General features: G+C 34.8%; 3 protein-coding genes across 4 annotated transcripts; 2 read left to right on the top strand and 1 right to left on the bottom strand.

Annotated features, from left to right (window-relative positions):
• Positions 1 to 206: 206 nt before the first annotated feature.
• On the bottom strand, positions 207 to 2,705 carry LOC107410382 (F-box/WD-40 repeat-containing protein At5g21040). 2 transcript variants are annotated; one of them, XM_016017808.4, is made up of 2 exons: positions 2,551 to 2,705; positions 207 to 2,436 (listed from the first exon to the last, which is right to left on the bottom strand). In XM_016017808.4, the coding sequence occupies exon 2, from the start codon at positions 2,084 to 2,086 to the stop codon at positions 380 to 382; it is 1,707 nt and encodes a 568-aa protein (XP_015873294.2). In that variant the 5' UTR covers positions 2,087 to 2,436; positions 2,551 to 2,705; the 3' UTR covers positions 207 to 379. The 2 variants fall into 2 exon arrangements, with proteins under 2 accessions (XP_015873294.2, XP_015873295.2); XM_016017809.4 differs by having other exon boundaries at positions 207 to 2,106; positions 2,551 to 2,701.
• A 1,755-nt stretch (positions 2,706 to 4,460) lies between these two features.
• On the top strand, positions 4,461 to 6,048 carry LOC125420787 (uncharacterized). Its single transcript, XM_016013185.4, has one exon. The coding sequence runs from the start codon at positions 4,797 to 4,799 to the stop codon at positions 5,922 to 5,924; it is 1,128 nt and encodes a 375-aa protein (XP_015868671.3). The 5' UTR covers positions 4,461 to 4,796; the 3' UTR covers positions 5,925 to 6,048.
• A 4,606-nt stretch (positions 6,049 to 10,654) lies between these two features.
• Positions 10,655 to 13,519, top strand: LOC125420876 (receptor-like protein 7). Its single transcript, XM_048468188.1, has one exon. The coding sequence runs from the start codon at positions 10,655 to 10,657 to the stop codon at positions 13,517 to 13,519; it is 2,865 nt and encodes a 954-aa protein (XP_048324145.1).
• The last annotated feature ends 64 nt before the right edge of the window (positions 13,520 to 13,583 follow it).

The following is a 13,583-nucleotide window of genomic DNA, read 5'->3' as shown; positions in this document are numbered from 1 at the left end:
TATGCAGTTCCTTGAATGACCATCTCATGAAAAAGAGATTACTCGCCTGCAAATCATTCGAAAACTCATTTTACGATAGCCTATCGTCAAGGCACTCAACAAAACATATTTTCTTCGCTAGATTCATTAATTAAAAAAGAATAATTAAAAAAAGAAAAAAGAAAAAAGAAAATAAGCCCCGTTTTCTGTAGACGGAAGAAAAAGAGTTAAAAGCTCATAAGTTAACTTTGAGATCATTATTAAAGACATGTAGTGGCAACCATCAGAATACAACAAAGCCCCCCTAAAGAAAGAAAAGAACTACTATCAATAAACCCTTATCTACTAAAACTAGAAATTGTATACAGGCTTGAAGGCATGCAGTTTCTATTATTTGCTACTATGCCTTCAGCTTGCCACTCGTCCCCCGTTTATTATACCAAACACCACTCCTATCGCTGTTAACTGAATTCTTCTTGGCTGCAAATGAACATTGATCATTGCGGCCACCTTTACTACTGATCTCTAACTGGAGCTTTCGTCTTCTCATCCTGTTCTCTAATCGTATTCCTTTTAGAGCACGAACCCTCTGCTCAATTTCTAAAGCTTGTGAAAAATTCCAGATCCTGATCACACCCTCCTCGCCTCCACACACAATACGATCAGCGCCAATGTCCACTGAAAAGAGATTGTTCCCAAAACCATGTAACATCCTTTGAGGGGGCTCCACAGTACTATGGTTCCCTGGTTTAACCTTTAACTTACTCTTTCCTAAAGTTTGCTTGCTACACCTAAGCAGCTTTCTGACATCAACTAGCGACAGCTTCCCATCACTAGATGCCGACACAAGCCATGGAAACTCAAATGCCAGGGAATACACAGGACCTGAATGAGGCATCCATGTTGCTACCGGAAAAGTGTTGGTCTCGTGGCAAGTACTTGAGATTTCAAACATATGTATTGCACCATCCTCCCCTCCTGTAAAAAGGAAATCCCCAGTGTGGCTTCGAGCTATAGAGTAAGTGTTACCTGCATGGGCATTACGAATAACAGTCATTCGAGCCCCACTAGCGGTATCCCAAACATATACATCTGAACCGGATGTGCTAGCAACTGTAGTATCATGAGGGACCAAACCCCACACCCAGTCATTATGCCTCAAGACCTTTACGCACTTCAACAGGGTGCGATCCCATACTCGAACAGTCATGTCCCACGATCCACTATAAATCCTTGTAAGATCCAAAGCAAGAGAAGTTATAGGACCCTCATGCTCCCACAGACGGAATTCAACATTCTGGTTCTGAGGACCCCTAATCTCAAACAAGTGAGGATGCCCCTCCACTGCCCTCCAGCAGTTAATAAAACCATCAGTACCACCAGCAACCAACAGTTTCGTATCTGCTGCAACTGCACGGATAGTACAACCAAGGGGACGTGATGATGCAATGGCCAAACCTTCTTCCATGTCCCACATTCGAACAACAGAGTCATAACCTGAAGTAAATATCAGCTTTGCTGAAGCCAGAAGGAAAACTGTGCGAACAGCTTCAGTGTGACCATAGAGAACATCTATACTATAACGTCCCATAAACGTCTTACTTCTAAAATCCCTTTCCACAAATATTTCCTTCCATGACTTCTCAGAAATTTCTGAATCCAAATGTTCTGGAATTGATGGCAGGCCCCACCTCTCACAATAGAACTCTTTCCAAACATGGTGCTCCGATGCAAGGCTACACAGATTTCTTGATACACATGAAATGATACCAAGCTCCTTTGGACCAAGGCAGTTCAGAATCTCTGATATCAATGCCGGGGGAAGGTCAGCAATTGATCGACGACAATTGGTGTAAACTTCATTAAATGTTTTCCCACTACAACCTTCTGAAATTCCCTTCTTAGACTTATATTCTGATCCAGGTTTTGATATTGCAATTCTTTCCGTGTCGACTCTGATATCTGATGTTACTTCAGAAATCTCAATACTTTCAATTTTGGTATTCGGAGCGAACTGATTTGATCCGCTACCTTCTTCACAATAATCTTCTAAATAATCTACCAATTTCTCAGAAACCTCAATGCTCTCTTGGCATTCAAATGCCATAAAAAAATCTGACCCTGAGCCTGAATTAAAGGGTTGGAAACTCAATCCCCTAACACCAAGTACTAAACAATACCCAGAAAAAAAATATATATATATCCCACCTAACAATCTTGGACCTTTCAAAAAATTAACAAAAACCCAATACTTAACAAGAAACCCAATAAGAAAACCCTAAAAAAATGGGGAATTGGAACCCTAGAAGTCAACCGTAGATTTCAGAAAACGATTGCAATGTAGGGAATTTGAAATTGAAAGCAAAAAGGAAAGAAAAATCTGAGCTACCGAATAGAAATTGTAACAAATAGAATAAATCTAACGAAGAATTAGATTAATTGAATCTAAATATGATCCTGTGAATACCCAGAAGAAAAAAAAAGAAAAAAAAATTAAGAGAGAAGAAACGTCAAAAGAAATAAAAATTGAAAATTGAGAAAAGGGTGAAAGAGGAAGAGTTCCAAAAGTACCTTATAGAGACTATAGAAGAGCCTTGCGGGGAGCGATATAAAATCAAAGAGAGAAATTCTTTAAGGAGTAGCGCACCGGGCAACGATGTGAAAAAAGTGTTTGGAATCGGAGGGTTAGAAACCCAGAAAGTAATACGGTCCAAGAAATGAGTTAGACGCACATGTCACCGTTGGATGATCAAGGAATCAACGGATCGCATAAAGGTATCAAAACTAGTAGAATGGAACAGGCTGTAGGATTCCAAATGGAAAGTCCTTTGTGGAGGGTAATTCAGCAATTCTACTGTAGTAAGAAATTCCCAAGAATTTCGGCCATTTTTTTTTAATATTCATAATATTATTTTTATTTCTGTGTATGTATATATATATATATATATATTTTATAGTAATAATCATTTCTGTGTATATTGTTATCATAAGGAGAATGAAAGGTTTTGATGTGGAATGAAAAATAAGTTTTTATTTTATTGCTAATTACTATTTCATATTATTTATTAAAATTATAAAGTATTGCTAATTTATATTAAGGAGATAAGAATTAAAAAATAAAATAAATGGAAAATTTTTTTATTGTAGATTATATATTCTTTCTTTCCTCCATTTTATCTTTTCTTGTTGGAATTTTTTATGGATATTTTTTTTTTTGGAAAATTAATTTATTAGATGGATATGAAAAAATTATATACACCGTCTACAGTGTATATATATATATATATATTTTTAATTGCTCTTTTAGCTTCTTTTTGTTTTTGATTTAACCCAAGAAGGAGTTTATTCTTTACCTCTTACCATCATAGCACATAGTTTTCCTGATCAAGAGAGAAAAAAGAAAAACCATAGCATATAGTTTAATATTTTTTTTGCTATCTAATTATGGCAAGAATATGATCATTTTATTTAGGGAAAAAAATCAAATAGGTTTGTAGTCACTAGGTAAAATTTGGATATTTTGAATAATTTCTTAAATTTTATTATAAAAATTTATAATTAGAGATTTTTATTGAACATAAATTATATTTGGTTAGGAGGTATATGATGTGTTCGATTTATGGGGTTCGTTGGTCCTTGATGATCTAGGCTTAGGAACTTTTGTTCATATATGAGCATGACACCGGCAAGTTATTTAAGACAAATTGGTCAAGGCAGGTATAAGTAGTGTGATGTATATATCGCCTTGATGGGTTTTTTATTTCTTTATTTCTTTATTTATTTTTTGCGTAAATCCTTGATAAGGGTTAATTTACCTTCAATGAAGAGGTAATCCAAATAGAGCACAAGTGAATAGAAGTAGTATAACCAAATATAACAATAGATCATAGTAATACATCATCGTTTAGTAAATATCTTTTAAACTTTTTAGGTATTTAATCTAAATATATAATACCCAGATCTATATGAAAGAAAATATACATATCTATATATATATATATATATATACATGTATTGTAAAGATCATCAACCACCCTACATATAAACTCTCTAAGAATCATGGGACCAAACAAGCTTGGTTTATACAGGAGAAAAACTTCTTCCATGTGATTAGATCATAAACCAAAACAGGAAAATCCATTCAATATAGGTTTCAACAACTAATACAAATTTCAATATGTTCCTTGTAATAGTAGTCAAGAGTTCAAATTATAATATAGTATTTCCTATGCATATTTAGATGCTATCCAAAAAGCCATCAATACAATAATAATATAATGTAAAATACATGTTTTATAAAAATAATAAGAAAAGAATAATAGATAAATATCATATATGAAAAAGAATTTGAAAAAATAAACGGAACCCCTACCATTAGTATTCCTTTATTCCATTAATATTTCTTTATAACTTTACCTAATCTTTTTGATCATATCACTTTACATATTTGGGAAAAAAAAAAAAAAGAAATTCAAATATTTGAATCTTCTTAAAATTAATTTTATTTATTCATGTGGTTCTTTTAAGCCCCTAGATTACTTCAATGACCTGAAAATTATAATATGCATATTTGGCCAATTAACAAAATAAAATCTATAGAAGGAAAAAAAAAGATAAAAAAAATCCTAGAATTAAGATCCTAATCTTCCTCCACATTTTTCTGTCTTCTAATTTCTCTATCGTTGAAACGTTATTCATCATTGATATAATCCATATTTCCATATACATACACAAACATTGATTTCCACCTTTCCTCTCTCTGTCTCTGTATATATGTATATCTATATATATATATATATATATATCTCCGGCGACCAATGTCCGACGAAGAAACCTCCAACGTCGACGTCGTCGAACACACCACCACCACAATATCAGAACCAGAACCACAACCCACCACCACGACCATATCAGAACCAGCTGAACCAACCACAACTCCACCATCTCCACCGGAAACCACCACCACAACCACCGGCATCTCTGAAGAATCCCTTTCCAAGTTCCAATCTTCCATCCAATCTCTCTCCTCCATCATCCCTTCAATCCCTCCCTCAATCACATTCACCACCACAAACAAGAACAGCAACCACCACCCAGCTCTTTCTCTCCTCCACGACCCACAAACATCCTCCGAAATATCCTCCCTCCTCCGCCAACCCAACTCCGGCGCCGGCGACAACAACCTCTGCCGGTGGCTCTACGACACCTTCCAATCCAACGACCCTTCCCTCCAGCTCGTCGTCCTCCGCTTCATCCCAACCATCGCCGGTCTCTACCTCTCCCGCATCCCTCTGCGCAAACCCCTCGCCGGGTTCGAAGCCGTTCTCTTAGCACTCTACGCCCACGAGACCACCTCACGTGCGGGTCAACCCGTGACGGTCAACGTCCCGGATTTGTCGCACCCGAGTCTGTACCACGAGTCCGTGGCGCCGAACAAAAACAACGCCACGGCGCTGAATCTGGCGGTGATATCTCCGAGCTTGGAGCCGCACGGGACGGTGAGGTCGACGAGGAGGGCGAGGATCGTGGGAGTGGCGCTGGAGCTGTATTACAGCAAGATTCACCAAATGCCTGTTTCTTCCAAGATGGAATTCTGCGAGTTTTGCAAGGTTTGGGCCGGAAAAGAAGACCACGACGAGGACGAAACAGACAAGACGATGAAGAAGAAGGAGGGAAGGATTCCTCTGCCATGGGAGTTGCTGCAGCCGGTGATGCGGATACTGGGACACTGCATGATGGGTTGTGGTGTAAAAGAGAAGGAGCTTTTGGAAGCTGCCATGGGAGCTTGTAAGAGCTTGTATGGAAGGTCTTTGCATGATATCAATGCTAAAGGGATTTTGGCAACTGAGAGTCTTATTAGGTTAGGGAAGATGGCTTTGGAATCTAAGGATATTGTTGTCGTTGATCATACTGAGATTTCTATCTCCAATGTCATTTCCATTTAGCGTCATTATTTTATTTATTTATTTATTTTTTCTTGGGTTAGGATCAATTTTCAGATCCTAATTGTTATCCATTATTTTTATTTGACTTCATTTCTAAATTTTGGTATCTAGTTATTTTGCAGAACATTTAATTTTGTGTAAGTTGGGGATATTAATGCGGATTGAAAATTTTTTTTTATAGTTAAATTTTATATTTTATCATATTATCACAAGTTATAACCTTTCTTTTTTTAAAAAAAAAAAAAAATAAGAAACCGGAACCAAAGGCTCTAACATCGCAAGTTATTATAACTTTAACATAAGATAATCGTTCAAAAAAAAAAAAAAAGGAAAAAAAAAAAAACATAGTAATGCGATTCATGTTTTATTTAATAATTGTATTTTTTAAATTGAAGATGGAAGATTCGGAATTCCAATCATTTTCAAGATTTCATTTAGCAATTTAAGTGAGTTGGCATCATTTTGTTTTGATATATATATATATATATTTGACATATTAAAGAGTGGGGTTTTATTATTAGACTTTGAACTTTGTTTTTTTGTTTTCTTAACAATCAGGTTCAAACCTTGATGGATAAACTTTCTTACTGATATACATATATATATATATATATATTTACAATAATGTACTAATCATTAATTAAGACCTAAAGTAAAAAAAAAAAAAAAATCCAAAAAAAAAAGGTTTAAAAGTTATCTTTTATAGATTAACAATAACTTGTACAAATAAATACTGTATAATTAATTTAGAAAAATTGATACCGTTGCATTATGAACTTTTTTAAGGTTGATATTTTGCATCCTAAAATTTTTTTCTGACAATTTGTATTCCAAACTTACAAAATCTTTGTATCATGGTTTTTCTATCAAATACTAAATGAAAAATGATTGTATATATGTAGTTTAATTAACTAAAAATGCTTACATGTGTAATTGCCCATTAAGCAAGCTTCATTTTGTACTTACGTGTTTGTGAAAGCCTAATTTCTGGTGCAAGGGTCTTCTTTTCTTAGAATAGACTGAACTTGTCTATTTAGATGGCTATGCTGGAGTAATAATTTTGCATGCATTAGCCACTCAATTGATATAGCTTTGCTTGTTGGACAAGTAGGAATTTTTTGGTGGCCCAACATATATATTTTAAAGTAGATATTTCAATACTTTTAATTTCACCTGTTTTGTATTGTTAGTTATCGTTAAAGAAGGTATATCTTGTAAGTTTGTGTTGAGTGTGATCATGTTAGACTTTTAGCTTTCTTTTGCAGTATGAATTCTTATGAGAAACTTGTTATATGGAAATTACTGTTTAGAAATGAAGCTACTAAGTAAGTATAATAATCTTGTAGAATCATAAAAAAGAATTAAAAAATGAAAAATATGATTGGCCAAAGAAGATGAATATTCTGTTTCTGATAGGCATTGACATACAAATTAGGAGACTAAACATAGCTGGAAGGCCAAGCCTTTGGTAGATAATCTTTCTCAGTCTAGCATTGATAGATAACAAATGAATCGAAAATTGAGTTTGTGGTGATTATAAATCGGTAATGAGACATCTAATTGTATTATCATTTTATAGCTAGCTTCTTTATTTCGAGACAAGACTTGTCTTATAATTATGAATCCCAAAGCCAAAATATGAGCAAGTTTCAAACTTTATGGTCCATGCTTGCTTTTATATAAGCTCTCTAAATATTTCCTCTTCCATGCTCATCTGAGAAAAGGAGGAAGAATAAAATAAACAAACCAACGCAGTATGTGGTTTCCAATATTGTATCAAGGTTAAGAAAATTCCGCATGAATTGATATGCATTCGTTCTTCTAATTGGTTTCTTATGGAAACCACAAATGATGATCTTCTAATGGTTCTTAGATTAGAACATAAAATTTCTAGGAGATATATGATATTCAAGGTCAATGACTCAATAGACTTAAAATTAAATGCATTTTTGGGAAGTCATAATTGCAATCCTTTATTGGTCAGCAAGAACTTATCCCAGGTATTGCAGGCCAATTTCGATCTACTATACATATCAAAACTCAGAAGAAAGAAGAAAGTATGCTACGAACTAAAGGTCTTGTAAATTATAAATATGGAATTGAAGAATACAACTTGGATGATCAAAATATACTGGAAGATCGAAGTGTTGAAACGTCTTTTCAAGCACCCTGGATTGTGCTGATGATGGTCAACCAAGTTGCAGATCAAAGAGTAGTTTAAGTAGTATTTGTTTGGATATGTGTTTATCAACACAAAATGCTCACAGTTGTAATCTACATTTAAACATGTGTCATTATTTTTGAGCTTTGATGTTCCAAATCTTTATGAAGGCATAATTTGTGGTGAAGAGTTTGTGTTATCTCAGAATGAACTTAAAAAATTGCGTAGATTTGGTAACTATGTTTGAGTTTAATTTAGTTGCAATCAGTTTAAATTATGTTCCATGGCTTTAAAGTTTTTGCATGCTTTAGCAACTCTTGTTGACATAGGATTGGAATATTTTGGACGCAGAGTGTATTTTATATAAAACAGATTTCAATTTTGTATCAGGGTTTAGCAAATCAAGAGATATCTTGTTGATATAATATAAGTATTATTAGCAGAATATTTAAATCTTCTATTTTCCATCTCACAAGCTTACAATACAATAGCCTGTTTTATTTTACAGTCGTTTAGTCAAAAATATTTTCTATCAAGGAATGAAAATTTTTATATTGTGCATGGTATTATTAACTAATGAAAATACTCCACCACACATTTTAATTTGGCTACAGGCCAAATTCGATCTACAATTCATATTACCACTCATTTGGTAGTGCCGCTAAAGCTAAGAGATGTTGGTAATTTTAAATTTGGAATTGAAGAATATATCATGGAGGATGAAATTATCCAGGGAGACTATGAAGTTGATGAGATTTGTTTTCCTGCCCCTTTTCGGCTCTGCCATCAATCTTCAACGAAGTTACAGAGACCGTAGTTTAATTACTATTAACTGTTTGGATATATGTAGCTTAATTAACTAAGAATGCTTACATGAATAATTGCCTATTAAGCATGGGTCATTTTGTACGTCGTCTTTTCTTAGAATAGACTGAACTTGTCTATTTGGTTGTCTATGTTGGCGTAATAGTTTTGCATGCATTAGCCACTCAATTTGATATCATTTGCTTATTGGACAAGTAGGAATTGTTTGGTAGCCCAACATATATATTTTCAAGTAGATACTTCAGCACTTTAATTTAACCCTGTTTTATTTGTAAAGAAAGTATATCTTCCAAGTTTGTCATGAGTGTGACTGTGATAAACTTTTAGCTTTCTTTTGCATTATGTATTCTTATAAGAAACTCGTTATATGGAAATTACAATTTTTGGATGTAAAGCTACTAAGTATAATTATCTTGTAGAAACATAAAAAAAAAAAAATTAAAAATGAAAAATATGATTGGTCAAAGAAGATTAATATGCTGTTTCTGATGGGCATTGACATACAAATTAGGAGACCAAAATATGGTTGTAAGGCCAAGTCTTTGGTAGATAATCTTTCTCAGTCTAGCATTGATAGATTATAAATGCATCGAAAATTGAGTTTGTGGGAATTATAAATGGGTAATGATGCATCTAATTGTATTATCATTTTATAGCTAGCTTGGTAATTTCAAGAGACGACTTGACTTATAATTACGATTCCACGCTTGCTTCTCTATAATAAGCTCTCTAAACATTTCCACTTCCATGCTCATCTAAGAAAAAGAAAAAACCAATGCATTATGTGGGTTATTAATATCATGTAAGTTTGTCTTAGAAAGTGCGAGACTTTTTAGCTATACGAAATATATACGCCTACGCAAAAATGTATATGTTTGTTAACCATAATTATGCAACCATAATTATGCAAAGGAAAATATAAAGATTTTATATGTTAGAAGAAAAAGAACATCTAGCAAGGCTTACGGGATTATTATACATACAACTTGCAAGTGATTCCCACTTGGTATCTGGAAATTAAAATGTCGAGGTATATAGCTACCAGTTATAATTATCTTGTAGAATGATAAAAAAGAATTAAAAAATGAAAAATATGACTGGCCAAAGAAGAATATTCTGTTTCTAGTAGGTTTTGGCGTACAAATTAGGAGATGTAAAACATGGTTGGAAGGCCAAGTCTTTGGTAGATAAGTCTTTCTCAGTCTAGCATTTATAGATGGTAAAATGAATCGAAAATTGAGTTTGTGGTGATCATAAATTGGTAATTAGATATCTAATTGTGTATTTTCATTTTATAGCTAGCTTCCCAATTCCCGGAGACGACTTGACTGGCCAAAGAAAATAATTAAAAAATGAAAAATATGACTGGCCAAAGAAGAAAATTCTGCTTGTTGATAGCACTTGACATTCAAATTTGGAGACTAAAACATGGTTGGAAGGCCAAGTCTTTGGTAGACAAGTCTTTGTCAGTCTAGAATTGATAGATAACAAATGAATCGAAAATTGAGTTTGTGGTGATTATAAACTGCATTATCATTTTATATAGCTAGCTTACTAATTTTTCAGAGACGACTTGACTTATAACTATGATTCCCAAGGCCAAAATGTGGGAATGGTTCGTACTTTATGACCCATGCTTGCTTCCATATAAGAAGTTCCCTAAACATTTCCTCTTCCATGCTCATCTAAGGGGAGAAAAAAAAAAAAGAAAAAAAAAAAAAAAAAAAAAAGGAACGGAAGTATTATGGGGTTATCAATATTGTGCTTTGTTTTGCTGTCGTGGTGTTTATTTCTGAAACTTCTTTTGTTTGAGATTGTTGTGGTTGCTGACTCTTCTGCTTTTAATCTGCAGCCATTTTGCCATGATGATGAGAGGTCTGCCTTGATGAAGTTCAAGAATAGCTTTGTCATTGACAAACATGCTTCTTCTTATGAAGGGGCTTATGCCAAGATTTTATCTTGGAAATATGAAGGAGAAAACACCAGCTGTTGCTTATGGGATGGAATCCAGTGTGACGAGGATTCTGGTCATGTGATTGGTCTTGACCTCAGCAGTAGTTTTCTGTCTGGCTCTATCAACTCCACCAGCACCCTTTTCAGCCTCATTCATCTTCAAACACTCAACCTTGCTGATAATCACTTCAATTACTCTCGAATTCCTCCTGCTATTAAACAACTTTCTGGTCTAACTTATCTCAACCTCTCTAATTCTGCGTTTTTTGGCCAAGTCCCATATGAAATCTCAAAATTGCCCAATTTGTTCACCCTTGACCTGTCTTTTAATTCAGATTTTTTTGGAGAGAAGCTTTTATATCTTAAAAATCATGATCTAAAGAGCCTAATGAGAAACTTAACTAGTTTAGAAATTCTTGATCTTAGTTACGTGGACATATCATCCACAATACCTGATTTCCTTGCAAACTTCTCTTCTTTGACGTCCTTGCTTCTTGAAGATTGTGAATTGTACGGTGAGTTTCCTAAAAAAATTTTTCAACTTCCAAATCTGCAAAATCTTAATGTGGGATCAAACAAGAACCTTACTGGTTATTTGCCTGAGTTCCACGAAAAAACTTCTCTTACAAGATTGATACTGGCAGATACTCGATTTTCTGGAAGCCTACCTTTTTCAATTGAAAAGCTTGACTTATTAGAGGTGTTCGATGTCAAGGAATGCAATTTTTCAAGTATTATTCCATCTTCACTTGGTAAACTTAGCCAGCTTACTTTTCTAAACCTAGGAATGAACAACTTCAGCGGTTACATTCCTTCTTCTCTTCACAATCTTACCCAACTTACTGTATTATATGTTAGTTTCAATCAAATAACTGGTCCAATCCCACCTTCACTAGGAAACCTTACCAAACTAACAGTACTAGAACTTTCACATAACCAATTGCATGGGCCATTTCCAGAATCATTATCTAAGCTCATAAATATTAAATATTTCAATTTAGGCGTTAACAATTTGGGGGGCATTGTGAGTTTCAACATGTTTTTTAACATGAAAAATCTCACTTCACTTCAACTTGGTTCTAACAACTTTTCATTGGTCTTTCAAAAAACAAACATAAATGAAACAAGTCCAAAATTTAAGCTTCTAGGATTGTCTTCATGCAATTTATATGAATTCCCAGACTTCCTTAAGCATCAAAATGAGTTGGAGTGGTTGCAACTTAGTGGAAACAAAATTGATGGTCAAATACCAAAGTGGATGTGGAACACAAGTGTAGACACTTTGGTAGTTTTGAAAATTGCCAACAACTTCTTAACAGGCTTCCACTATGAACAGCCTGCAGTTCTTCCCTGGGTTAACTTGGGCATATTAGAACTTTCCTCTAATATGTTGCAAGGTTCACTTCCAATTCCTCCACCATCCGTCAAGGAATATAACATCTCAGGAAACATGATGACTGGAAAGATTCCACATGTGTTCTGCAACATGAGTTATCTTTACATCCTTGATTTGTCCAATAACAACATGGATGGCATGATTCCACAATGTTTTAGAAACTTGAGCAGTTCTTTGTCTGTGTTATGTTTAAGAAACAACTCTTTTCATGGAATCATTCCTCAAACATGTAGTGGCAATGCAAGCAACAACTTGATGTTGATTGATCTTAGTTATAATCGGTTGCATGGTCAACTACCACGCTCGTTGTCCAACTGTATGATGCTAGAAGGTATTGTTGTCTCTAACAATCGATTGAATGGTGTCTTTCCTTCTTGGTTGGGGTCCCTTCCGAAGTTGAAACTTCTTACATTGCGTAAGAATGAGTTTTATGGTGCAATTGGGAAACCTGAAAAGGATTTGGAGTTCTCCAATCTGCAGGTGATTGATTTGTCTTACAATAAATTTTCAGGTGAATTGCCATCTCAATACATCTTCAGTTGGAATTCTATGAAGGTTATCAACTCCAGTGATTTTACATATATGATTGCGGAGTTTCGCATTCCTGTTTCTAAGGATTTTTGGTTGATACCCAATCATCGCTATTCAATTACAATAGCATCCAAAGGGGTAGAGATACACTATGGACCCATCCAAGATATCTATGCTTTTGTTGATTTGTCAAGCAACAGATTTGAAGGGAAGATTCCTGAACTGTTTGGGAACCTAAAGGCCCTCCGCTCGTTAAACCTTTCCAACAACATGCTTTCAGGTCACATCCCATCATCTTTGGGAGACTTAACAATGCTCGAATCATTGGACCTCTCTCAAAACAACCTCTCTGGAAATATCCCTCAACAATTGAAGCAGCTTGGATTCCTCGCACGCTTCAATGTCTCTCACAACAATCTGACAGGGCCTATACCGCAAGGGAAACAATTTAATACATTTGACAATAGTTCGTTCGAGGGAAATCTAGGATTGTGCGGTGATCCATTGTCGAGGAAATGTGGAGATTTACAGTTCTCGCCAGCACCAACTTCAACTTTTGGACAAGTTGATGATTCAGGGTTTCTTTCCGTATTGGATTGGAAGTTTGCTGTGGCAGGTTTTATGAGTGGACTAGTTGTTGGAGTGGTTCTTGGGAACGCTATGATCACAAAGCGGCATGGATTGTTGGAAAAGATGCTATCAAGAATTAGTAGAGGGCGGTGGGATTAGAGAAGTTGAAGATTACCAAGCTATGTGTCTTCTTATCTCTTTTGTGTTGGTTCATTTCCCTTTT

The sequence above is a fragment of the Ziziphus jujuba genome, chromosome 10 (assembly GCF_031755915.1).
Source record: "Ziziphus jujuba cultivar Dongzao chromosome 10, ASM3175591v1".
Taxonomy (NCBI): Eukaryota; Viridiplantae; Streptophyta; class Magnoliopsida; order Rosales; family Rhamnaceae; genus Ziziphus; species Ziziphus jujuba.
The sequence above is the reverse complement of the archived record's forward strand: the minus strand, read 5'-3'. Positions and strand labels throughout refer to the sequence as shown.

What these genes read in the sequence shown, in the direction of transcription:
- LOC107410382 (XM_016017808.4), bottom strand. Translation starts at nt 2,086, where the DNA reads ATGGCATTTGAATGCCAAGAGAGCATTGAGGTTTCTGAGAAATTGGTA.
- LOC125420787 (XM_016013185.4), top strand. Translation starts at nt 4,797, where the DNA reads ATGTCCGACGAAGAAACCTCCAACGTCGACGTCGTCGAACACACCACC.
- LOC125420876 (XM_048468188.1), top strand. Translation starts at nt 10,655, where the DNA reads ATGGGGTTATCAATATTGTGCTTTGTTTTGCTGTCGTGGTGTTTATTT.